At 41.6% G+C, this 27,289-nt stretch overlaps 1 protein-coding gene across 5 annotated transcripts in view; it reads right to left on the bottom strand.

The window, feature by feature from the left end:
- Positions 1-1,030: 1,030 nt before the first annotated feature.
- Positions 1,031-27,289, bottom strand: part of CRK (CRK proto-oncogene, adaptor protein) — a 30,699-nt gene continuing 4,440 nt past the window's right edge. Inside the window, exons 2-4 of one of the 5 annotated variants that reach the window (XM_059148392.1) lie at positions 19,018-19,553; positions 5,207-5,239; positions 1,031-1,548 (exon numbers count right to left, since the gene is read on the bottom strand). In XM_059148392.1, coding sequence (XP_059004375.1) covers positions 1,543-1,548; positions 5,207-5,239; positions 19,018-19,553 — 575 coding nt within the window. In that variant the 3' untranslated portion in view covers positions 1,031-1,542. Of the gene's footprint in view, positions 1,549-1,648; positions 5,240-19,017; positions 19,554-27,289 lie in introns of those variants that run through there. The other 4 variants (XM_059148395.1, XM_059148393.1, XM_059148391.1 and 1 more) reach the window with 4 other exon arrangements.

Below are 27,289 nucleotides of genomic sequence, written 5' to 3' on the forward strand. Positions count from 1 at the left end.
CATGTGATACTCTCTCAAAACAAAGGATTTCAAAAAGATGAGTAAGGGCAAGATGGCTGTCACCCTATGGTAGGTGATCTTTAGACCCTGTAGCAACACCAGCCAAGGCAGCCAAGACTTTGTGTTAGGGCTTCCAACTGTTAAGGACTCATGGGAACCCTGCAGGCAGGGCAAGAGGGAGGTAGCACTGAGCATGTAAACCTGCACAAGTAGCACCGCAACTCCAGGAAGTTCAATCCTGCACCATGGAGAACACTAGGGCAACCCAAAGGTATCCAACAGTATTATACCCTTATATAGTACCAAATCCATTTTCACTCAGACTTTCCTGGCTTAAGAGAGGAGAAGCCCATCTTACATCTCAACTCAGGGTTCTACTTTCCTAGTTTCTTTGCAGGTACTCCAAGAACCTTGGAGAAGCCCACCTGGGTCACAAGCTTGAAATGAAGCTAGAAACTCCGTAAAATTTTCCCAAGTAAACAGAGGCTTTGAACAAGTCAACCTCCACATGTCTGATACACAACTATTCTTCCTCCCATTCCCAGAAAGCTAAATGTCCAAAATCTTCCCCATTTGAAGTGGGAAGACAGGAAAACTGTCCAAGTCAGTTTACTTTTGACCATTTAGTCAATATTCTAGAGCTCACTTTTCTAGGATTAATGCAGATCTCAAATCTAAGAAAATTAGGACAACCACAGAAATACTGGGAGTGTCCCCTTGACTAAAAGCCAGCCTAAGTGCTCATTTTTGTTTGCTTTCATCCTCTATCCCTAGAGGACCCTCAAGCATGGCTCTTTTTATGAATTTCATTTTTTATTTAAAGATTTTATTTATTTGAGAGAGAGAGAGAACAAGCGGTGGGAAGGAGCAGAGGGGGATAAAGAGGGAGAGAAACAGAAAGCAGCAGATCCCCTGCTGAGCAGGAAGCTCGATGTAGGGCTCTATCCCAGGACCCTGAGACCATGACCTAAGCCAAAGGCAGGCACAACGGACTGACCCTCCCAGGTGCCCCACTTTTTTTTTTTTCAAGACTTATTTATTTGAGGGGGGGATAGAGGGAGATGGTAAGAATCTCAAGCAGACTCCTCACTGAGTGCTGAGCCTGATGTGGGGCTCAATCCCACGACTCCAACATCATGACCCAAGCCAAAACTATGAGTCAGACGCTCAGCTGATTGAGCCACCCAGGTGCTCCTGAACCTTTTTTTTTTTTTTTTTTAAGATTTTATTTATTTATTTGACAGAGAGATCACAAGTAAGGCGGGGGGCGGGGGAGCAGGCTCCTTGAACAGAGAGCCTGATGCGGGGCTCAATCCCAGGACCCTGAGATTATGACCTGAGCCGAAGGCAGAGGTTTAACCCACTGAGCCACTCAAGTGCCCTTGAACCTCACTTCTTGATGGTTAGTTCTCGTTTGCCCTTCACCCATTTCTTTTTATCTTCAGGGTATGCAAGGCAATAGAGGTCCAAATACTTAGCCTCCTCCTGCCAAACTTAAGAGGCCTATTTTCACGTTTTCTTCTATGGAGGGGGCTTCTCTCTTCATATCTGTAAGAGGAATAGAATTTAATCTGAAAATCAGGGTCATAAATAAAAGAGTCAGTATGATTATTCAAAGTTATGTGAAGGAACCCCAACACTCAACATATTAAAACAAGATTTTAACACTTTATTTTTATCGATAAAAAGTTGAAACATACTTAAATCACCTTGTTGTTAAGCTTGTGTATGCCAAAGTTGGCTCTATTTGGAGGAGATTCCTTTCACTCTGGGTTGACAATCTTCTATGTCTACAGCAGTAATGAGATGTTTTATTTTGGGGCCAAAGCAGAATAATGTATAAGTAACTGGCAAAGCTTGTTCTTTTCATTTCATTTTTTAAAAGTAATTATCTATGCCCAAGGTAGGGTTTGAACTCAAGACCCCACGGTCAAGAACTGCATGGTTTGACTGAGCCAGCCAGGCTCCCCTATCCTTTTCATTTTAAAACTTCACCACCTGTAGGACACAAAACTAGAATATAATGTCAACCTTTTAGGTACATATAGTGTCACAATGTGTGTGTATCTACATGCTTTGAGAAACGATGGGAAGAACATAATGTTGAAGTTTTATTTACTAAATTATCTATTCTGAAAATGTGCTACTTATATAAAAAAGGAGAAATTACACTGTATTATCTACAATGACATTCTGAAAACCTATTATATAACATCTAAATTTCTCACTTGCTTTATAAAGCCCCCTACCATAACCTTATTTTCTTTACAACCACATATAACCATTTCTGGACAAATTTGATGTTCTGTGTGCACATTATTCCAGCTTTTTGATCATTACATAATCATTCTTATATTCATCTCAAATCAATTTTACTTCATGACTTCTGGAGACCCTTCAAAATATCACCAAAGATTAACCTCATCTTTAAGGAGTACCTACAGATTATGTATAATTGCTTCTTTATCCGATTATATGACTGTGTGCAGGCTGTTGAATGCACACACCTCTTATTCCCTAAGCATAAAAGATTTAGCTCTTTTGTGAAAAATATTCAAAGATCACTTTTTTCAAAAGATCACCAAGCCAAACATTTGGCCATATTTTTATTTACTACATATACTATAAACATATACAATACATGCTACAAAAAAACTTTTTTTTTTTTTTAAATTTAACTGTCAAGAAAGTGTATAGTGTTATAATACAATGGCACATGTTCATATTTTATTTCAAATTGGTCTGCTTACCATCCATTTCATTCCATTAATAGTGAAATGTTACTTAAGGATAATTAAAAATTATCTATTTGCATTATTAACAATAAACAATTCCAACAAATTAATAAGAATTAACGATGTCAAATATTAGTATCCAAAAACTGGGGTTTTGCAGAAATGATTATATAAAATATAGCAGCCAATTACAGTTTACTTTGCTCTGTGACAATGTACATATGCACTTGAATAGGATTCCAGCATTTGCTTTTGGAAGATACTTATTAGAAGTCCTTTGATCTTAAGGTTCAACAACAGCTACACCTAGCCAAATCCAACCCAACAGTTCATATAATGGCTTCGGACAACGGATCATTGAAAAATTCTTATGATTTGGGTAGAGTTGAAGTTCCACTAATATTACATATGATAAAAAGAGACATTACAAGCCAATATCAAAGTCAAAGGCAAAAGAAAATACAAACATTCAAATCAGTTTATGATGATATTTTTCTACAAGTACTTTAGATGTCATACTTTCAGGAAAAGGAGATTTTTAATGTGTATTTGGATTTGGATTTTACAGTATCTATGCCCTATCTGAAAATTTAAGAGTAGTCAGAGAGAATTAAGTCTAGTATTACAAATCTTTTCATTTAATATTATTGAGCACCCACTATGTGCACTGCACTGTGCTAACTTTTAAAAGTTGAATATTAATGTCTTTATCAAGCATTACCTTAGTGTGAGGTAAAAATACATTAAATTAGCGTCAACTCATTAGTTTGCTTGTGGTATGTAATCCTGTGTCAGCTAGCTTCCCTGTGCCATATAAAGAGCTTCTGCATACCCCTCATTCACTCATACAAACACCTGCTCACCGACTATGCCAAGCATTGTGCTGGTCACTGGGATACCATGATTTGGTATATGTTCAAAGAATGCATATTAATCATTAACCTATGTAAAAACAATTAGAAAGATACATTACTTTTCTAACATGAGGCCCAAAGCAAAATATAAGGTGTTTCCATGGGTCATATCACACCAGAGACCAGTGAGTGCCTTCCTAGACTGAGAACTAACTCTGAAGGTTTCACACTGTAGTCTAAATAGCCTAGATCATTTCTGGTCTCAGAAGTCTATTCTTGGGAGCACCTGACCCCACATACACCATTCCATACTTAAAAGGATTTGTAAACTGAACTGGAACACAATGAAAAAGAGCCAAAAATGAAGGCAGTTGATAATGAAATGCACTTCAAGCACTATTCTGGCCATGTAAAATGAATAATACGTAAGTAATTCATGATTGGTTCAAATGTTTTTCAAAGCACTAACCCTACTTCAAACTCATGTAATTTTAAATTGACTTTTATTTTATACAAATTGTATATAAAGCAAAGGGCAGAATTTGGCCCTACAACCATCTATGGAATAGTCTAAGTGATTGGTCCTTCCACTCTAAGCAAGTAGAAGCTAAGAATTTCAGAGTCCTCTAACAGGATACTGGCACTCAGGAGAAATGGCCCTGCTGGATCCCATTAGCCAGGAGTCTGTTTAGTTGTGGTAGCAGTGTGAACCTACTATAACCCCTTGAGGGAAGGCGGAAAGCTGGGAGTTTGGGTGTCCACTCAGTGAATCCAATACTGGCTTAAAGCTATGCACTGAATAAAGTGCTCTGCACATCTGCTTGTCATCGGATGGGAAAGAAACACTTTTCTTGAGAATGAACCTACTGGTAGGTTTGGGGGAAAAGAATGACAAGGATTTAAAGAATCCCAAGAAAATGTATGAAGCATTGACTAGAAAGGAAGACAAATGCCTCTAGTAGTGTCCTCAGAAATCTCAGGATTTGAACTGTCAGAATGAGTCATACAGTGGTCATGTTCTATAAATGAAAAAGCAATCCCACTGGGTACTTACTATTCACCTGGTGCAAGATTACTTCATGGGGGTGGAAGGGAACAGTCTATTGCCATTTGATAGCATCATTTCAAAATGAAAACAAAACCACTGAGTAAGTCAGGGTAAGCAGCGTGCAATATTCCTCTCCTGTTCATCAGCATTCCACAGGCTGATCTGCACTACCTGAGGGAAAGGAGGCAAAATATCCCTCCCTTCTGATACACTCAGGCATGGCTGCTACCACCTAAAATTGCCAATTCAGAAGTTAACACACGAGCCCTCCAGTTTCGTACCCTGAAATGGTAAATGAGACTAGAGATGTAGTTCAGTCTAAAAAAGATCACAGGTAACAGAATGCTTATATAAACTAGACTGCTTTGACATCTGTAAGAAAATTATATAGATGACAATCGGAAAAAAAAAAAAAAAAAAAAGATTGTTCCCATCTGTCAGCAAAACTGTTAGTTGAGCTATACTCAGCTGAAGTCCTCATCAGGATTCTGTTGATCCAGCAGACGGACATGTGTGAATGGGAAGTGACCTCGTTTGCCATTACACTCCCCTTCCCACTGACCACTCACATTAATCTTCGTAACCTTTACCAGCTCACCGACCTGCAGGAGGAGAATAAGGAAAGCACTTTATTTCCAGTTATGAATGCAAGCTGAAAAACTCCATTCTCTGGTTAGGCATACCCTGTCCACGTGATTGCTCTAGGGCTGACATTACAGAAATGGCTATTTGTTGCCTCCCAAGCCCCAGCCACCAGACTGATTACTTGTGGTTAGTGCAGGCATAAGGAAGAAGGGATTTCAGCAGTGCAGAAGAACAGAGAGTACAGGAAATAGAAATGATCCTAGAAAATGACACTTTTTTGGAAATGTTAATCATCTTTGGATGAGAAACCCCAACTAGAATGACCCAATATTCCTTTTCTTGGTACCCACTACCCTTAGGTTCCTGTTTGTCCCACAGCCTGTGGCCCAGGAGAAGAGGTCCCCTTACCCTCACTGACATAGGACAACAGCACAATCCCCCAACCACCTGTGTACATGTATCACTGCCTGCTACTGCTTGCAGACAGAAGATAATCATGGAATGCAACTTCACTTGGTCTCAGAAAATGAAGTGCTCCTTTCACCTTCCTACCAAAGCAAAGCTTTTCCCACCTGGGCAAGTACAGGCTAAAACTCCAAAAGTCCCCACTTTCTTCATCAAACTCTACTTTTCAGGCCACTGTCTGCCAGCTCCCCACCCCCACCCTACCATGTACTAACAAGACCTTGTTGCTTCCTCAATGCCACTTGGTACATATTCATTAACAATAAGGAAACATCATGTTTTTGCTTATATATGAAAAGCTGTTCTTTGCAACATCAACTATAAAGTTTTGACAATCTAGGATATACCTCTATTTTATAAACTTAAGACAAAATCAGTCTGATGAATGTATTCATCTTGTGGCAAAATACTGAACAATGGTGAGATAAGTGGTGAGATACTGGACTAAAGAACTTTATCCTTTGATCATCAACATCTGAGTTCTGAGGCTACAAGAGCTTTTTTTTTTTTTTTTAAGATTTTATTTATTTATTTGATAGGGAGAGAGACTGTGAGAGAGGTAACACAAGCAGGGGGAGTGGGAGAGGGAGAAACAGGGAGCCCGATGTGGGGCTCAATCCTAGGACCCTGGGATCATGACCTGAGCCGAAGACAGACCTCTAACGACTAAGCCACCCAGGCGCCCCTACAAGAACTTTCTAAGCATAATTACCCATTTGGTTTCATTAAGTTAGTAACTACTACTTACTGAACTTGCACTAAGGACTATAAAGGATTTTTTTTTTTAAAAGTAGGCTCCATGTCCAACGTGTGGCTGGAACTCAAGAGACCAAGTATTGCATGCTCTACTGATTAAGCCAGTAAGGTAACCCTACTGTACAGAAATATTTTATATAAATTATTTTGTAGTCATTATAATATCCTTGTAAGACATGAATTTTTTCATTTTATAGATGAAAAGACCGAGGTTCAGAGAAATTAGACACACCTGAGGTCACACAGCCACTAGCAGGGCTGGAATTTGAGCTCAGAAGTATCCGCTCCAAAGCCAATTTATAATTTATGTTCTATCATAGCAATCACTTTCAACTACTGGCCAAAGTCAACTCCAGTCTAGGACCAGGGCCTTCTGTAAAAACTAGCTTGATATCATTCAGAAGACAAACAGCTTGCCTACACACCTGTCTATAATTTCCTAAGGGACCATCTGAAAACCACAGAAGCCTAAGGTGGTTGTGGGTGTCACAGGATGCTGAGAAAAGGAAGACAGAAACTAGAGAATATCTTACATAAAAGGGATAAGAAGAGTGAGAAAAGGCAGCAGCTCAGTCTGCTGATGTGAAGATTAAGGCTGACATGGTAAGGGGAGAAGAAAGGATGATACTGCATTCCCATCCAGTCCCTACAGGCTGCTAGCTCCAGGGTTCTTTATTATCAGCAATCCTCTAATTCAAAGTTCCTGAAACCTAAGCAAGTCAACCACGACAAGTCAAGATCTTCCTAGCCTTTTGGAGAGAGGAAGACCAGGACCTCAAAGCAAGAATATCCTAGCTAGTAAAAACAATCTGAAAGTTCGTCTTATACCTCCAATTCTCATTCTCAAACTTCTTCTTCTTCTTCTTCTTTTTTTTTTTTTTAAGTAAACTCTATGCCCAATGTGGGGCTCAAACTCACAACCCCAAGCGCAAGTGTTATGCTCTACCAACGTACCGGGCCAGTCAGGCACCCCATGAGTTCTTGACTTTATTTTACCAGCTCCTTTTTTTTTTTTTTTTTTTTTTTTTTTTTAAAGATTTTGTTTATTTGACTAAGAGAGTGATCTCAAGTAGGCAGAGAGAGATGGGGAAGCACGCTCCCAGCTGAGCAGAAAGCCCAATGTGGGGCTCTGCTTTTGCCACGGATCATGGTCTCAGTGTCCTGGAATGGAGTCCCACATTGGGCTCTCTGCTCAGCAGGGAGCCTGCTTCCTCCTCTCTCTGCCTGCCTCTCTGCCTCTACTTGTGATCTCTGTCAAATAAATAAAATCTTAAAAAAAAAAATAGGGGCGCCTGGGTGGCTCAGTCGTTAAGCGTCTGCCTTTGGCTCAGGTCATGATCCCAGGGTCCTGGGTTTGAGCCCCACTCCCTGCTTCTTCCTCTCCCACTCCCTCTGCTGTGTGCTCTCTCTCGCTGTGTTTCTTTTTTTTTTTTTTTTTTTTTAAAGATTTTATTTATTTATTTGACAGAGAGACAGATTATAAGTATGCAGAGAGGCAGGCAGAGAGAGAGAGCGGAGGAAGCAGGCTCCCCGCTGAGCAGAGAGCCGGATGTGGGGCTCGATCCCAGGACCCTGGGATCATGATCTGAGCTGAAGGCAGAGGCTTTAAACCACTGAGCCACCCAGGCGCCCCTCTCGCTGTGTTTCTGTCAAATAAATAAAATCTTTAAAATAAATAGATAAATAAAAATTAAAAAATAAAAAGAAGTTGGTTTGACAGGGCACCTGACTGGTTCAGTCAGTAGAGCTTGTGACTCTTGATCTTGGGATAGTGAGTTTAAGCCCTACACTGGGTGTAGAGCTTATTTCGGTCTGGAGATGAGGGGGTAATGCTAGTTTGACAAGATCCCAGCTAACATCCCTAATAGCTGCCATATCTAAACCCATCATTTTATTGATATTAAAGACACACAGGGGCGCCTGGGTGGCTCAGTGGGTTAAAGCCTCTGCCTTCAGCTCAGGTCATGATCCCAGGGTCCTGAGATCGAGCCCCGCATCGGGTTCTCTGTTCGGCAGGGAGCCTGCTTACCTTCCTCTCTCTCTGCCTGCCTCTCTGCCTACTTGTGATCTCTATCAAATAAATAAATAAATATCTTTAAAAAAAAAAAAAAAAAAGACACACAAAAGGTACATGAGGGAACATTCTGGAGTGCTGGAAATGTCCTATACTTTCATCTGGATAGTTATACCATAGGTACATACACACGTAAACTCCAAGCTATATGTACTCAGGATCAGTATTTTTTACCAAAAGATTTCATATCTAAATGAAAAAATGGGGGATGCTTGGGTGGCTCAGTGGGTTAAGCCTCTGCCTTCGGCTTGGGTCATGATCTCAGGGTCCTGGGATCAAGCCCCACATCGGGCTCCCTCTCTATGTCAAATAAATAAAATCTAAAAAAAAAAAAAAAAAAAAAAGAAAGAAGTGAAAAGATGGGGCACCCGGGTGGTTCAGTGGGTAAGTGTCTGCACTGGAATCAGGTCATGATCCCAGGGTCTTGGGATCAAGTCTGTATCAGGTTCCCTGCCCAGTGGGGAGTCTGTTTCTCCCTCTTGCTCTCTCCAGAATAAGTAAATAAATAATCTTTTTTTAAAAAACTGAAAAGGGGTGCCTGGGTGGCTCAGTGGGTTAAAGCCTCTGCCTTCGGCTTGGATCATGATCTCAGGGTCCTGGAATTGAGCCCCATGTCGGGCTCTCTGCTCAGCGGGGAGCCTGCTTCCCCTTCTCTCTCTGCCTATTTGTGATCTCTGTCTGTAAGTAAATAAATAAAATCTTTAAAAAATAAAAAATTATAAAAATTAAAAAACTGAAAAGATGAAAAAAATTGGTTGTATTTTAGCTAGATTTTCTAGGTGTTTTTTAGAAGCTGATTATTCAGGGGGCACCTAGGTGGCTTAGTCAGTTAAGCATCCAACTCTTTTTTTTTTTTTTTTTAAGATTTTATTTATTTATTTGACAGATAGAGATCACAAGTAGGCAGAGAGAGGAGGAAGCAGGCTTCCTGCCAAGCAGAGATCCCGATGCGGGACTCGATCCTAGTACCCTGAGATCATGACCTGAGCCGAAAGCAGAGGCTTTAACCCACTGAGCCACTCAGGGACCCCAAGCGTCCAACTCTTGATTTCAGATCAGGTCATGATATCAGAGCCGTGGGACTGACCCCATGTGTGGCTCCAAGCTCAGCAGGGAGTCTACCGGAGATTCTTTCCTTCTCCCTCTACCCCTTCCCCTGCTCACATGTATGCACATGGGCTCTCCCTAAAATAAATAAATAAATCTAAAAAAAAAAGGTTCTTTAGGATATATCCTTAAGCCCACCATTCTACTTGATACCAAAATCAGGTAAAGGTTTAAACACTTCTTTTTTCTCAATGCTGTATTGTCTTTATTCTTAAGCATTTAAAATGCTATCTCAAATTGCATCCTAGAGAGCTCTAAGAAGTGAAGGGTAGGCTGAAATGTGGACTAGATTAGCCTCTTGCTATTGCCAAAGATGAACCACACCAGTCTTCTCCACAAGCATGATGGAACCTGCTGATTTGCCTTCAGACTTTTCTTCTTTCCAGGTTCAAAGGGAGAAACAATAGGGGTTCCTACACTGCAAGAGGTCACTGGTGGGGAGGGGGGTGATTCTGTACAGATTAGACCTTTGGATAACATCAGAGCCATCTCTACTGTACATGGTCTCTTGGTGCTACTCTACAGAGGCTCAGGAACACAACACCATATTCTGAAATCCCAAATCTTTTTTTTTTTTTTTTAAAGATTTTATTTATTTATTTGACTGACAGAGATCACAAGTAGGCAGAGAGGCAGGCAGAGAGAGAGGGGAGGAAGCAGGCTCCCTGCAGAGCAGAGAGCCCAATGCGGGGCTCGATCCCAGGACCCTAGGATCATGACCTGAGTCGAAGGCAGAGGCTTTAACCCACTGAGCCACCCAGCCACCCCCAAAATCTTTTTTTTACAGTTGATTAGGTTCTTGGCAGAGAGGCCCAAACATCAGGGGGTGAGAACAAAAGCTATGCCATAACTCTGAAATGATTCTAACTTTTTTTAAATTCTGATTTTTAAATGGATGGAAGAGAAAAGTTGTAAGTTGTCAACTGGGCTAATTAATCTATCCAAAGTGGCCTTAAAGTACAAATACTTTGAGGAAGACCTTATTAAAATTAAAGAACCCTTTGTATCCTTTGGAGTCTTTCTCTTGAAAGACTCAAAAGCACATGGGGACTCATGGAGTCAAGTAAAGAAAAATCCCAGGGGCACCTGGGTGGCTCAGTGGGTTAAAGCCTCTGCATTTGGCTCAGGTCATGATCCCAGGGTCCTGGGATCAAGCCCCATGTTGTGCTCTCTGCTCAGTGGGAAGCCTGCTTCCTCCTCTCTCTCTGCCTGCCTCTCTGCCTACTTGTGATCGCTGTCTGTCAAATGAATAAATGAAATTTATTAAAAAAAAAAAAAAAAAGGAAAAGACAAATCCCAAAGGCAACATGACTATCCTTGGATCACATGAGGCCCAAGTGCTTCCACAGTTTGGAAGAATAAATGGCTGTCAAGCCTGGCAGGTACTAGTGGGGAAGTGCAGGAGGGGACAGGGCAGTCTGAAAACACAGTACTACATTCAGGGCAATTCTTTCTCCAAGTCAGAAACAAAGCGAGAATTCACACTCCTCCTCCAAATAGACAACAACCCAGTAACACAGAATTCCCAAGGCCAGACCAGGGTGGATGAAGGGGGACATATATGGGTTTGAAGCTCGGCAAACTATTTCAAAGATGAAGAAAGAAAAATGGAGTATCTGCCCCAGAAATGCTATAATCTCAAGATACAAACAAATGTACTGCAGTGAGTATAGTAGTAACTTTAATTCTAACACTACAGATTTCAAAATTCAAGTTATAGATGGAAAAAACCCCTAATTTGTCTATCAATGAACAAGAAAGACCTTATTAAGGATTTGAAGCACAAGGCAGTTAAACTTTCTTTTTATGAGGCAGACCCTACTACCACCTTGTAGAGAAGAGACAGTGAGGACCCTTTCACTGAGGTACTATGATATTATCCTGTCAGTTTCTCACTTCCTGATCCTGTATGACATCCTTAGGAGCAAGTCTGCAAGTCAATCATGGCATCATCTCTAAAGAGGACTGAATGTTGGTACTTCTGTTTTTTCACTCCTAGGGAACTTGACGAAAACTGGTTTCTTCCCTAGCTCTGAGTAGTTCCCAGAATAAATCACAATCTTGGTAACACAGGTAATCAAATCTACAGCTGGTTCAGGAGCCAAAGATTACTCAATTGATATTCACCAGTAAGGTCCCATGATAGCGAGAATGAAATTGGAACCCAAACAGCATTCATTTTTGTTAGTCATTAAACAGGAGACATTAGAGATCTGTGTGACCTCCTTTGCTGGTGTAACCCCAGGTGACTACCCTCTAGTTTCTGTCCCTACCATCTAAGAGTTGCCAGTGTTCCTCTGATCCTGACTTGCTGCAGGATTCCAAAGAGCTCAGGACAGGAAACATAAACAAATTCGTAAAAATAGAGCAAGGAAAAACACACACAGAGAGATAGATACAGAGACCTTACCCTGAAACATTTTCAAACACACCAAGGACACATTTAGTTAATATTTCAAGATTTGGCTGAAGGAGAATAAAAGTTAAGAAGATGACAGCAATCTAAAACAGAGGGTCAACAAACTATGGCCCATGAGCCAAATCCAGCTGGCTGTCTGTTTTTGTAAACAGATCTATTAGAACACAACAAGCTCATTTGTTGTTTGTCTATGGCTGTTTTGTTACAAGGACAGTTGAGTGGTTGTGACAAAAACTATATGGCCTATAAAGTCCTTTACTGAAAAAGTCTGCAGATCCATGATCTAAGGAATAGGTAATATTTAGGGTGCATCCATAGCCTTTCAAATGAATGGAAACAAAAGAGAACAATTCAGCTTTAATGACTCACTTGCCTCAGAAATAGACTGAAACAAGCATGGGCTGTATTGGTAGAAAGTGGCAGGTCTTTGAGATTTACCTGGTAGGCTTCCAGGTGAAGAGAAAAAGCATCCCAATAAATCTTGGAAAATAGGTCTCACTCTAGTTCTAGTCCAGGTAAGAAAAGATCTTCTCTAGCTCAACAGCTGATAATGCTTAAAACTAAGTTCCCTATCCCCTTGGTGAAAGTTGAGAGATAACTACATATACTAGGTACATTTCCAGCTAAACTAACACAATGAACCTGACCCAAGGTGCCCAAACTGCAGTGTCAGAGGCATTGCAGCAAATTCAGATGATGCCATGAAATCTTTAAAATTTTGAGGGAAACAGTAATACTTGACATATATCATGCTCTGTGAACCACTATCTCCAGGCAGTTGACAATTTCTACATGAGATTTCTACATGGAGTCCCAAGTTATTAGGATATAAATACTTAATTTGTTTATCTGTATACCTATCTACCTAATCAACGCAAATGCTAACTATTTCTTTTGGCCTAGGACACTGAAATATTACTGAGATACTAAAGGTTATGAATCAAGAAAGTTTGGAACCTCTGGACTATACTCCTGTGTTGACAGCAAGTTCTCCAAAAGCAGAGATATCCAAATAAATGCTTAAAAATCATCTGTGAAGGGGTGCCTGGGTGGCTCAGTTGGTTAAGTGGCTGCCTTTGGCTCAGGTCATGATTCCAGGATTCTGGGATTGAGCCCTGCTTTGGGTTTCCTGTTCAGCAGAGAGCCTGCTTCTCTCTCTCCCTCTGCCTGCTGCTCTGCTTACTTGGGCTCTCTATCTCTCTGTCAAATAAGTAAATAAAAATCTTAAAAAAAAAAATTATCTGTGAAGATACCAGAAGGCCTGCCTTTAACTAGAGTCTAGGTCAGTTTACTTCCAAGCTACTTTCCAACTGAGATTCTATGAGCTGAAATAAAGGTAATGTCCAAGGATGGAAAAGCAGACATCTCTCTCAATGAACGATACAGAAATCTTTAGCTACAATTCCAGAAAAAGACAAACTGACACAGGAAGAACTTGCCACTTGTGTTCTTACACTTTCCATTCTCATTTTTTTTTTTCCTAACAAAGGGAAAAGTGGGGTCTTTACTCCAAATTCCTATGCATAGGTCAAAAGGCCTAACCAACTTGGGTTTTATAGAGCACCACATGAGAAGATAGAGAGTTGATGTAGCCACTAACGTATATAATCAGGGACCTAAAGCACTTTACAACCTTTCCCATCTGTGTTGAGGAATAGGCCCAAGCCTAAGAACATCTGAGTAGCTCCATGATGACTCTAAAGTCTTATTGTCTATCAAAGGCAAAATGCCAGCTTTAATCAAAGAATGTAAGTTATCTGATTCAGTGCATTTAAAAGTAATGTGATTGTTCTGGAGAGTCTACAGAGGCATTAAAAAAGTTTAACACCTGCAGTTCACAAGATTTGTACTATTCCAGCTCCTAAGGAGCCATTAAACAAAAAATGAAAGCTGCCTCTGCACTATTCTAGTGTTATTTCCAGTATCTCTTATTCAAAACATACAGCATATCTGCATGTTTAAAATCTTGGAAACTCCAGAATGGAACAGATGGTATCTGATTTAGTTATACTCCCCCAGAAATGACTGACTGACCCATAGAACTATAGTGGGCAGAGGAATACCCCTCCTTTGGTTAGCTGGAATCAATCCCTACTTTCTACAGCCTTCATCTCTACTACAGGAATCTGATGGGTAGACAAAAGGAAATATCTAATAACTTATTTTCTACTGGGGGACTGTGATAATAGCAAATGTACCAATGCAGAAAAATTTCATCTTTAAGGTGAGGGCAGGTGATTCTTGAACCCCGTTTTTTAAGATTTATTTTTTTAAGTACAGAAATCCTTTCTTCAAACAAAATCTTAGAGAGATCCAAATATGTAAAACAGTTAAAAATAGAACTGCTTTGGTTGAAGCAAGAGAGGGAACACAGAGCCTTGCACCCTTGGTGTCCCCCCCCCTCCTGAGGGATACTGAGAAGCAGTCTGAAGACTGCTGGTCTAACACAGTATCTCCAGAGCCCTACCCAATTCTAAAATGCAATGATTCTAATTTATCAACTTCAAGTTAAGTGTAAAATTCCACTAAAATGTAGTGTAAAAGGTAAACTAGGTCATTCATAACCATGAATGTTTTGTTTAACCAGAATGGTCAGACCAGAACACCACAGCCTCCTACTCTTATCTCCCAGTGTCACCTCAATAGGGACAAGACATCAGCTCTTATAAAAACCCAGAGATAGGGAAGAGCTGTAGATAACTGTGTCCTGTACAGCTGTATTGTACTGACTGTACAACTGTCCTCACACACAGTCCAACTGCGGATATGCTCCCAGTGAAGCCAGTGCTACTGAGAAGGGCAGCAGCACGGTTATAAGGCAGTAAGAGTCAAAGACAGAACCGAGCATGGTAGAGAAGGCACCACAGTGGATTTGGGTTCATCCTGTCTCTACCTCCAAATAGACTAAACAATCCAATCTGTCTAAACATCAATTCTTTATACATAATAAATAAAGATACCGAAGGTCCTTTCCTGCTCTAAAATTCTATGATGCTAAACTGACACATTTTTAAGTACGTAAGGGATTATAAAGCTATTACTTTGGGGTATATGTTTTAACCTGAAGGAAGCCATCTTTAGCAATCAACATATGCGGCTCAAAACCAGTATCTAGGGGCGCCTGGGTGGCTCAGTGGGTTAAAGCCTCTGCCTTCAGCTCAGGTCATGATCCCAGGACCCTGGGATCGATCCCCGAATCAGGCTCTCTGCTCAGCGGGGAGCCTGCTTCCTCCTCTCTCTCTCTCTCTCTGCCTCTGCCTACTTGTGATCTCTGTCAAATAAATAAATAAATAAAAATCTTTAAAAAACAAAAACAAAAAAACAGTATCTAATCAAAAAACTTATTGAAATCAACTATCTATTTCAAAAGATTTATGTTTCACAGCAGGGAGAGCAGCTCAACCATTCCTAAGCACTGCAGCCTCTAATCAAGGCAGGCATCATTAAAAAAAACAGGTCCTTCTGGGCGCCCAGATAGCTCGGTTGGTTAAGTGGCTGCCTTCAGCTGGGGCTGTGATCCCAGGGTTCTGGGATCAAGTCCCATATGGGGCTCCTTGCTCAGCGGGGAGCCTGCTTCTCCCTCTGTTCGTGCTCTCTCTCTCAAATAAATAAAAAATATATATATTAAAAAAAAAAAAAAAAAAACAGGGGCGCCTGGGTGGTTCAGTGGGTTAAGCCTCTGACTTTGGCTCGCTCAGGTCATGATCTCAGGGTCCTGGGACTCTGCTTGGTGGGGAGCCTGCTTCCCCCTCTCTCTCTGCCTGCCTCTCTGCCTACTTGTGATTTCTCTATAAAAAAAATAAATAAAATCTTAAAAACAAAACAAACAAAAAAACCCAGCTCTCTTTAAGAAAGAAATGCAGGGCAGCTGGGTGGCTCAGTTGGTTAAGTGTGGCCTTAGACTCAGACTGTGATCCCAAGTCGTGGGCTCAAGTCCTGCATTGGGCTCCCTGGTCCACAGGGAGCCTGTTTCTCCCTGTCTCTGCCTCTCATGAATAAATAAGTAAAATCTTTTTTTCTTTTTTTAAAGATTTTATTTATTTATTTGACAGAGAAACAGCGAGAGAGGGAACACAAGCAGGGGGAGTGAGAGAGGAAGAAGCAGGCTTCCCGCCAAGCAGGGAGCCCGATGGGGGGCTCAATCCCAGGACCCTGGGATCATGACCCAAGCCGAAGGCAAATGATTAACGACTGAGCCACCCAGGAGCCCCTAAGTAAAATCTTTTTTTTTTAAAAAGATTTTATTTATTTATTTATTTATTTGACAGAGAGAAATCACAAGTAGATGGAGAGGCAGGCAGAGAGAGACAGAGGGAAGCAGGCTCCCCGCTGACCAGAGAGCCTGACACGGGACTTGATCCCAGCACCCTGAGATCACGTCCCGAGCCGAAGGCAGCGGCTTAACCCACTGAGCCACCCAGGCGCCCCCGCCTAAGTAAAATCTTAAAAAAAGAAAGAAAGAAAATGCAGGGGCACCCGGCTGTCTCAGTTGGTAGACCATGTAACTCTTGGTCTTGGGGTTGGGTTAATTTAACCCTGCACTGGATGTAGCGATTACTTAAAAATAAAATCTTAGGGGGCTCCTGGGTGGCTCAGTGGGTTAAGCCGCTGCCTTTGGCTCAGGTCATGATCTCAGGGTCCTGGGATCCAGTCCCGCATCGCGCTCTCTGCTCAGCAGGGAGCCTGCTTCCTCCTCTCTCTCTCTCTGCCTGCCTCTCCAACTACTTGTGATTTCTCTGTCAAATAAATAAATAAAATCTTTAAATAAATTAATTAATTAATTAATTAAATTAAATTAAATCTTAGGGACTCCTGGGTGGCTCAGTTGGTTATGCATTGGACTCTGGCTCAGGTCATGGTCTTGGGGTCCTAGGATGGAGCCGAGTTGCAACCCTCACTCTGCAGGGAGTTTGCTTGCTTGTCCCTCTCCCTCTGCCCCTCCCCCTGCTCATGCTCCCCACCCCTCTCAAATAAAATCCTTTAAAAAAAAAAAAAAAAGAAGGGGCACCCGGGTGGCTCAACTGCTTGTGTCCAACTCTTGATCTAAGCTCAGGTTTTGATCTAGGGTTGTGAGTTTGAGCCCCACATTGATCTTACTTAGGAAAAATAAAAATAAAAAAGTAAAAAGGGAGGGCTCCTAGGTGGCTCCATCAGTTAGCATCCAACTTTTGATTTAGGCTCAGGTCATGATCTCAGGGTCCTGGGAATGAGCCCTACATCAGGCATGGGGCTTGGCAGAGTCTGCTTCTCTCTCACTCCCCTCATATTCATGCACATGAGCTCTCTAATAAACAGATGTATCTCTGGAGTGCCTGGGTGGTTCAGCCGGTTAAGGGTCTGTCATCAGCTCAGGTCATGATCCCAGCATCCTGGGATCAAATCCTGCATCAGGCTCCCTGCTCAGTGGGAAGTCTGCTTCTTCTTTCCCTTGCTCATGTGCTCTCTCTCTCTCTACAGTAATAAATAAAATCTTTTTAAAAAAATAGATGAATCTTTTAATAAAGGAAGAAGGAAAGAAGAAAGCGGGGGAAGGGAATGCAAATGGAAATAAAATTAACGTCATGACTATTGTTTCCTGGCTGTTAGCTGGCTTGTTTCATGACTGCTAGTTTTCATACTCCAGCCCAGTGCTAACAAGGTCTGCAAAAAATGTCAGGAATCCCATCTGCCATATGCACAGCACCATGTTGGATGTTGACATCATCTGAACTTAAATGAAAACACAAGGCAAGAAACTTGTTTTCATTATCCTGCAAACTCAGAGTGGTGGAAATAATGGTGCGACCTATAATTTCATTTCTTATCAAAGCGGAGACATGATACTTTTAAGTCACAACGCAATCTCAAAAAACAAGCACCATAAAAATACATTTTTCAGTCAAACCTCTAAGACTCAACTAGCCTTCTTTGCAGCCACTATCCAGAATGTAAAAGCAAATTTTCAAATCCAATAATATCAGAGACTGGCTCAAATAAATCCCAGTTTATTCTGTAGGCTAACACTTCTACTTAGGCAGAAGGCAGTTTTACTCCCACTGTGTGAACACGACCCAAAGGAAACAGCACTTAGAGATCTCAGTTTATAAAAATACACTTTTGCTCCTTCTCTGCTAGTCTGAGCTTCCGTAACTTCAGCCTGTACTTATGAAAGTTAGCTACTTACTTACATTCAAGTTCTATCAGTAGGTTCTGAAAGATGGCATGCCACTTTTGTACAAGCTTTTACTCTGAACCACTAGCTCTGTTTATCTCAGGGAGGGAGGGACGGAGGGAGGAGAGAAGAGACAAAGCTGTGAATGTTAAAGAGAGGAATAAAGGAATAGACCAAATGCAATAGTTGACCAGAGGAGACAGACTACCAAGCATAACTATTCGCCGTAAAAGGCAGAAATTTACTCCTCAGGAGGAACCGGCTTCCTCGCTGTAAAATGCACCAAACAACAAAAACCAAGTAAACCTGCTGTTCCTTGGAACACACAGTTTTGGGTATGGATCTTTTCTCACCTGTTCTATGCTTTACTGTTCCTCCTGAATTCTTACTTGATAAACAAAAGCAGTCAATGGTAAGAACTCTATGCCCCCTAAAGAAGAAACATGTTTTTTTGTGGGAAAGCCCACCTTATTTTAGACATTGATAAACAGAAAGAAAGAATCAGAGTAGAAGATAGATGAGAAAAAAATATTTTAAGTTAATTCCTGTGAATTCAGGTGGTGTTATCAAAGAAATCAAAGTATGTTTAGTAGATCAATCAAAACATTCAGTTACACAATTTTAAGCTTACTTATTCCAAAATAGGTTTTCTACAAAAAAAGAGAAAACCTAACATTAATGCCCAAAATCAGTACTTAATGGTTCAACAGCTACAATATCACAATGCTGGTGTTTGTATTCAGCATTCCTACAAAGCTCTAAGAGGTGTGAAAGGGAGACCCTGTAGCAGATCTCTTCTTTCTACATTTTGCACATTATGTACCTCCAAAGCCAAGGCTGTCTTGTCGTAGGCATTAGGGACTCGCTTCTGGATTACCCTGGCATAAATGGGCCCATTCTGGAGGTTAGGGAGCGGAGTGTTGACGCTGGGTTGGGCATAGGGCCCAGGCTCCGGCCCACCCAGTGGCTGTGGGTGGGAACCCTCCTGGTTACCTCCAATCAGAGCCGATACTGAGGCGGAGGCAGGTCTATACTTCTCGACGTAAGGGACTGGAATCATCCCCCTCTTGCCTTCGCTGTCCTCTGCATTCCACCACTGCTCTTCAGGCTTATCCCGGATTCTCAGGATGTCTCCTTTCTTAAAGGGAAGATCTTCTTCATCATTCCCATTAAAGTCAAAGAGGGCTCGCACATACTCTGCCTCCTCCTGCCTGAGAATCACTCCACTACCCTGCCTGGATCTGGAAACTGGTTCTATCAATGTTGTAGTGTCCAAATAATGTATTTTGTAGAATTCCAGTAAAGCAGGCAATGAATCAAACTCTTGATCTCCTATTCGGAGTCTGGAGGGGCTCACCCCTGGAAAAAAACAGAGCAGGCTATTATTTAAAGATGTATTACAAAGGAGATAAAATGCAGATTTTAACCATTTCCTAAACACATTTACTCAATACTTAATCAGAAAAAAAAAATCTAGAAAAGATAACCCCTCTCCTTATGGCAAACTGAAAATCATACTCTGTAGTTAAAACATACCCTAAAAAGATGCCCATCACCACCTACAGCAGAGATGGAACAGAAGGCCTTCACAGACCAGGCCGGTAAGGGAATGCTTTCATACCGGATCAAAGACAAAGCAACAGGGCGCCTGGGTGGCTCAGTGGGTTGGGCCGCTGCCTTTGGCTCGGGTCATGATCTCAGGGTCCTGGGATCGAGTCCCGCATCGGGCTCTCTGCTCAGCAGGGAGCCTGCTTCTCTCTCTCTCTCTCTCTGCCTGCCTCTCTGCCTACTTGTGATCTCGCTCTTCAAATAAATAAATAAATAAATCTTAAAAAAAAAAAAAAAAAAAAAGACAAAGCAACATGGAGACTTTTTTGTTCATTCTCCCAAAATGTTCTGTGCTATCCCATTTACAGAGTAGCATAAGGTTCAAGGTTTTGTTGTAATCTTCTTTTCAACCTCAGGAAATGTAGCAACTCTCCTTTTTCATAGGTCCCAGCAGCTTTTCCAAGAAGAGGTGGGGAGAACTTGCCATCTATCTACACCAGGCTCATACATTCCTTATCTTCACATCTAGAATGTACAATTTCTAACAACAAAAAAGATGTTTTTGTTGTTGTTTTTTTTTTTTGAAGTGAGTTCTATGCCCAATGTGGGGCTTAAACTCACAACCCTGAGATCAAGGGTTCCATGCTCTAGTAACTAGGCCAGCCAGGCACCCTCAATTTCATTTCCGACAGCTACCAAAACAAACAAACAAACAAAAAACCTTAATTAGGCAAAAGAACCAAGGAGTCTAAAAAGAGAAACCAGGAAGCTAACTGCTTAACAATCAATTCCTAAGGTCTGCACTGAAATAAAACATGTAAACCATATTGCTCCTTCAGGTCACAAAAAACAGTAAATAAGGATGCCTGAAAAAATAAAGTGTTAGAATTCTCAACCTCTGGGGGCACCTGGCTGGCTCAGTCAGCAGAGCATGCAACTCTTGATCTTGGCATTGTAAGTTCCAGCCCTACACTGGGTGAAGAGATTACTTAAAATCTTAAAAAAAAAAAAATTAAAATTAAAATTCTCAACCTCTTATGACACGCTAGGGTCACTCACATAATGTAAAGGTGTGTATGGCCCTAGATACACAGGGCATGCTTCCGAATGTGTTCCCTCAGAGGGTATAGCTCAGGCATTGAGCATCTGACTGCAGAATATATTCCCTCTCTATCCCAAGAGTTTAGAACTGAAAGATAATAAATTAACATGCATCAGTTCAAATGAAAAAGTTTCTAGTGAAGAATACAACTTTTTTTTTTTTTTTTTTTAAGATTTTATTTATTTGTCAGCAAGAGAGGAGCAAGAGTGAGCACAGGCAGACAGAGTGGCAGGCAGAGGCAGAGGGAGAAGCAGGCTCCCCGCCAAGCAAGGAGCCCGATGTGGGACTCGATCCCAGGACGCTGGGATCATGACCCGAGCTGAAGGCAGCCGCCCAACCAACTGAGCCACCTAGGGGTCCCCACCTTTTTTTTTTTTTAAGATTTTTATTTATTTATTTGACGGAGAGATCAAAAGTAGGCAGAAAGGCAGGGCGGGGTGGGGGGAGTAGACTCCCTGCTGAGCAGAGAGCCCAATGTGGGGCTCGATCCCAGGACCCTGAGATCATGACCTGAGCTGAAGGCAGAGGCTTAACCCACTGAGCCACCCAGGATCCCCAGGAATATACCCTTTAACTTACACTCTGCTAAGCACCAAAATATCAAATCATTTTGGTTTCCTGGTAAAGTAATGAAATAAAACAGAAAACTGTTTTTTGCAGAGCTTGTTTTTTGTTTTTTTGTTTTTTTAACCACCCTTAACCCACAATTCAGCATTAAGTTACAACCTCCCAAATTTGAATATATGTGTGTGTGTGTGTGTGTACAAGTATGTCATAAATATATACAAGTGTTTTATAGTTAGGTAATATAAATTTTTTATCTTGCCTTTTTTTCTTTTTCTTTTTCTTTTTTTTTTTCTTTTTTTTTTTTTTTTTAAAGATTTTATTTATTTATCAGAGAGAGAGAGGGTGAGAGAGCAAGCACAGGCAGACAGAATGGCAGGCAGAGGCAGAGGGAGAAGCAGGCTCCCTGCCGAGCAAGGAGCCCGATGCGGGACTCGATCCCAGGATGCTGGGATCATGACCTGAGCCGAAGGCAGCTGCTTAACCAACTGAGCCACCCAGGCGTCCCATCTTGCCTTTTTTTCTTATAAAAAATTTTATTTTTATATAATAAAAAATTTCTCATCTCTTCATGAACATGACTTTTTTTAAAGATTTTATTTATTTGAAAGAGATTACAAGTAGGCAGAGAGAGGGGGAAGCAGGGTCTCTGCTGAGCAGAGAGCCTGATGCGGGGCTTGATCCAAGGACTCTGAGATCATGACATGCCAAAGGCAGAGGCGTAACCCACTGAGCCACCCAGGTGCCCCATGAACATGACTTTTAATAGCTATAAAGTATTCCTAACTTTTCACTAGTGAAAATGCTATTATGAGCATTTTTTTTCTTATCTATTAAAGAGGGTTTTTTTTATTTCATTAGAATAAATTCCTTGAAATGCACCTGTTGGATCAAAGGGTAAGAACATTAAGGTTTATGGTTTATGTTGCCAAATTGCCCTCCAAAAGGTAAGATTTTCCACTGCTACCACTGATCTATGAGTTCCCACTTTCTCCATATCCTTGCCAAAACAGCATTTAAAAAAGCATTGCAAAGGATACCTGGGCAACTAGTTGGTTAAGCATCTGCCTTTGGCTCAGGTCATAAATCCAGGGTCCTGGGATTGAGTCCCATATTGGGCTCCTTCTTTGGTGGGGAGCCTGCTTCTCCCTCTGCCAGCCATCCCCACTGCTTGTTCTCTGTCAAAAAAAAAATTTTTTTTTTTAAGATTTTATTTATTCATTTGACAGAGAGAGATCACAAGCAGGCAGAGAGAGAAAGGGAAGCAGGCTGCCCGCTGAGCAGAGAACCCGATTCGGGTCTCCATCCCAACCTGAGCCGAAGGCAGCAGCCTAATCCACTGAGCCACCCAGGCGCCCTGACAAATAAATTCTTTAAAGAAAAAAAAAAGAAAGAAAGAAAGAAAGAAAGATAAATAGATCACTGACAATTTGGGATGCCTGTGTGGCTCACTCCATTATGTGTATGCCTTCAGCCCAGGTCATGATCTCAGTGTCCTAGGATCTGATCCAACATCGGGCTCCCTGCTCATCAGGGAGTTTGTTTCTCCCTCTCCAACCACCCCTCTCCCGGCTCATAGGCTCTCTCTCATTGACTATTTATTTATTTTTAAAATTTTATGTATTTGAGAGAGCATAAGCAGGAAGAAGAGAGAGAAGCTCCCTGCTGAGCAGGGAGCCTGATGCAGGATTTGATCCCAGAACCCTGAGATCATGACCTGAGCCAAAGGCAGACACTTAACCAACTGAGCCACCCAGGCGCCTCTCAATGACAATTTAATGAGAAATGCTATTTCTTTTTAAATATCATCTTTGATTGTTTGGTGTATTTCAAGATTACTATTTGTACTTCTTTTGGGAGAGTTGTTCAAGTCCTCTATTAAGGGAAAATGCCCAATTTATGTTCTTCACTCCAAGAACACTGGTCCACTATCTAAAAGCCATAGTGATACGGCTCAGGTCATGATCTCAGGGTCATGGGATTGAGCCCCAAGTCGGGGACCACGCTCAATGGAGAGTCAGCTTGAGATTCTCTCCCTTTTTTTCTCCCCACCCCTGCTTGCGGTCTCTCGCTCTCTCAAATAAACAAATAAATCTTTAAAAGCCACAGTGAGGGGCGCCTGGGTGGCTCAGTGGGTTAAGCCTCTGCCTTCAGCTCAGGTCATGATCTCAGGGTCCTAGGATCGAGCCCCGCATAGGGCTCTCTCTGCTCAGCAGGGAGCCTGCTTCACATCACCCCCCATCCCCACCTGCCTCTCTGTCTACTTGTGATCTGTCAAATAAATAAATAAAATCTTAAAAAAAAAAAAAAGCAAGCCTGTGATTAATGTGGTGAAATAGGAATATTGTGATAGCCCAAGATGGATGTCTAAATCAATTTGCACTCTAAAAGAAATGAGACCCAAAAGATAAAAAAAAAGAAATGAGACCCAATTATTTTGTTCAGTATTAAAAATCACTTCTTCCAGAATGACCAGAAAAAGTACCTTTGAAATTCAGTGGTGGAAAGAAGCGAAAAGATAAACTACAGAAGTTAACCAGAAGTCCTCAGTACTGAATGAATACTGATAAGTGCCTTCACAAATGAACGCACAACGAGACACCAAGACACAATTTAAAGGACAGTTGCACATTTCTTGTATCACACAAGTCCATCTGTGAAATTCATGGCTATAAGCTAAAACAAGTTAATAGCCCACACTCAGTAATGCTGGCTGGCTCCCCAACTCAAGAAATAGAGGGGTGCCTGGGTGGCTCAGTCATTAGGCCTCTGCCTTCTCTGCTCAGCGGGAAGCCTGCTTCTCCCTCTCCCACTCCCTCTGCTTGTGTTCCCTCTCTCACTGTCAAATAAATAAATAAAATCTCTTAAAAATGCTTAAATAGGGCGCCTGAGTGGCTCAGTGGGTTAAGCCACTGCCTTCGGCTCAGGTCATGATCTCAGGGTCCTGGGATCGAGTCCTGCATCGGACTCTCTGCTCAGCAGGGAGCCTGCTTCCCTCTCTCTCTCTCTGCCTGCCTCTCTATTTGTGATCTCTGTCTGTCAAATAAACAAATAAAATCTTAAAAAAAAAAAATGCTTAAATAGATGCCCAGACCCAGGACTACATATCTACAGCAAACACCATCAGGTACCTGCAGGACACAACCCCAGTAGTTTCAAGAGCTGAACTGGAGAACTTTGGTCAGGAATATACCAGAGCATGGTGGTGCAATACTCTGGAGTTTGCCTTCACTCAAAGGGACCACTGAAGGGGCATTGTTCCCATTCAAGTCTGGTAGGCAATGAGATATATGGTCATTCTGCTTATTGCCACTAAGTTAATTCAGTGATCCTTTAGACCTGCTGAACTATGTGAAGGATTGGGTCAATGTGAGCTCCAAGGAGACCTACTCAGCACTGTCTGGTCCAGAAAGCCTCCCAGGTAGAGTGTTAAGGAGGACCCTCACACCAGCAGAGTACCCATGGCTTAGAAAATGGTCCTAATGACACAAAGGGAGGAAAGCTCCCTTGCTAGAGTTTACCCAACTACATGCCAAGGTGCAAAAGCCAAAATGGTTTTCACTAGCTGCCTTTTTGGAACAGTGGTTGGAAGACAGTACTCAGTAAATGTTAATATTATTCTTAATGAACAAAATTCTGAAGTAAGGGAAGGAAGTTAAAGTCTGTTCCCAGTTTTAAGAAGCTCATAGGACAGTTGCGGATATAAAGGTACACACAGTGTGGCTGGTAAGCAAAGAATGAGGCAGGAGGTCTCAGGAAGACATTATCTCCCCCCTGACTTTCACTTTCAACTGGAGATTTATTCTTACAAAAAAACAGTAGCAACAAAAAACTGTTCTTAGATACAACGAAATCACCATGAAAGAACAGCCCTGACCATACCTGAACATTTCCAAGGCATTCTTTTCACTCTAAAAAGGAAGGTAACCACTCCTGTCATCCATTGTTATGGTTCCTCCATTACTGTACTAGCTGAAGTAAAATGCGTTTTGTGTTTGATTGGGGGGGGGGGGTGATAGTTTAAAAGAACAAATAAGACAAGGCTAAGACCCTTGTAAAGATCACTATGGGGGCGCCTGGGTGGCTCAGTGGGTTGAGCCTCTACTTTCGGCTCGGGTCATGATCCCAGGGGCCTGGGATCGAGTCCGGCATAGGGCTCTCTGCTCAGCAGGGAGCCTGCTTCTCCTCATCTCTCTCTCCTGTCTGTCTCTCTGCCTATTTGTGATCTCTCTCTCTCTGTCAAATAAATAAATAAAATCTTAAAAAAAAAAAAAAAAAAAAGATCACTATGAAAATTATGAAAAGAAAAAATGGCAGCTCCTCTGCCATAAATATAAAGGTAGGAAGTTGGTTCAATTCATTTCTTGCTCAAATGCTGCATGGTGTGAACTGGACCCACAATGACTTCTCTTCTTTGGCTTGGCAATCCCAGCAGAGAAATACAAGCAAAACACCAAGGAAAATCTTTGATACTCTTAAAAAAATATATTTATTTTTAAGTAATCTCTACACCCAATGCAGAACTTGAACTCACAACCCCAAGATCAAGAGTTGTATGCTCTATCCACTGAGTTAGCCAGGCACCCCTTTGATTTTCTTTACCTACAAATTTTTTTCTATTTTATGGACACTATAATTCCACCAGAGGAGTGCCTGTTTCTGTGTACTGCTGAGGCAGTCAAAAACATGGACCATCAGCCAAACTCCAGAAGGAAAAGGGGGAGAAAAGAACGTAAGTCTCAGATAAGCCCGAACCTCATCACAGCTATATGTTCCAGCTCCTCTTCCCTACGTCATCGCCTTCCAACCACAAACATCCAAGGGCAGGAAAGAGGAGGACAGGAAAGGAAGGAGATATAGTCAGTCAGTCTAGAGAAATGAACCAAAGACCAGGTTCCCATTGCTGGGACTTGGAAAACGTCACTGACTTGTTTTACATAAACCTGTGCTGGTATTCTGAGTATGAGTTATGAACAAACACATTAAGAAATCAAAATCAATGCAAGCACTTCATATTCTTTTGGTTTCTGTACATGCTCAACTCATTAATTCTTAAGCATTTTAGCCCTCAGGTTACATCAATTTTTACAACACCATTCCCTGAAGGTTTTATGAAGAACAACCAAGAGCTCCATGGGCTTCAATAGGCCAGGTCACTTCTGGCATGGGTACCACCACAGCAGCTCCATCATCGGCCTCTCCCTGAATTCGAAGAACTTCCATTTTCCCTTCCTCTTTCCTTAATTCCACTCCTTTCCTCCTCTTCTGCCTATGGTATTAATAGAAAATGCTTAAACACACCCTACCACCTGTCCAAGACAAAGGGCTAAAAAGGCTGCTGACTTTCATCTGAGGTCTCCTAAAGAGGTATCAAATATCTGTCCTCCTAAGCAAACAGAACTTTCTAAAAATGGTGGGTATCAGCATGGTATTTCACAGATTCAGAATGACTAGGTTTAATGAATTCTGGTTCTGCCATTTACTAGCTATAAGAACTCTTATTTAACTTCTCCTGGTGTCAAACACCTATGTAATAAAAGCTCCTAAAAGCAGTTGGTACACTGTACCCTGCCCAAACCTCTTTATTCCTTTAGAAATTTTCGAATAATCCCCAAATCCAAGTCCACTGCATTGTTTCCCAGAGAAGATTCTACAGAATCTCAGGACACTTCTCAAAATGTCTTGTGGTCAAAAACCTGCCTCTCTTGGGAGGGTCATAATTTCACATGAGCACAGCAAATGGCTGAGAAGTCCTGCAATAAATAAACCTACTTCCTTTTACCGAGACATCCTTTTTTGGATGTAAACCTAGAAGTAACTCACTGAAGAACTTCTCCAGAACCACTGGATGGAGGGATACTCTGTAACTGATGAATAAAAC

This window comes from Mustela lutreola, chromosome 15 (assembly GCF_030435805.1).
Source record: "Mustela lutreola isolate mMusLut2 chromosome 15, mMusLut2.pri, whole genome shotgun sequence".
Taxonomy (NCBI): Eukaryota; Metazoa; Chordata; class Mammalia; order Carnivora; family Mustelidae; genus Mustela; species Mustela lutreola.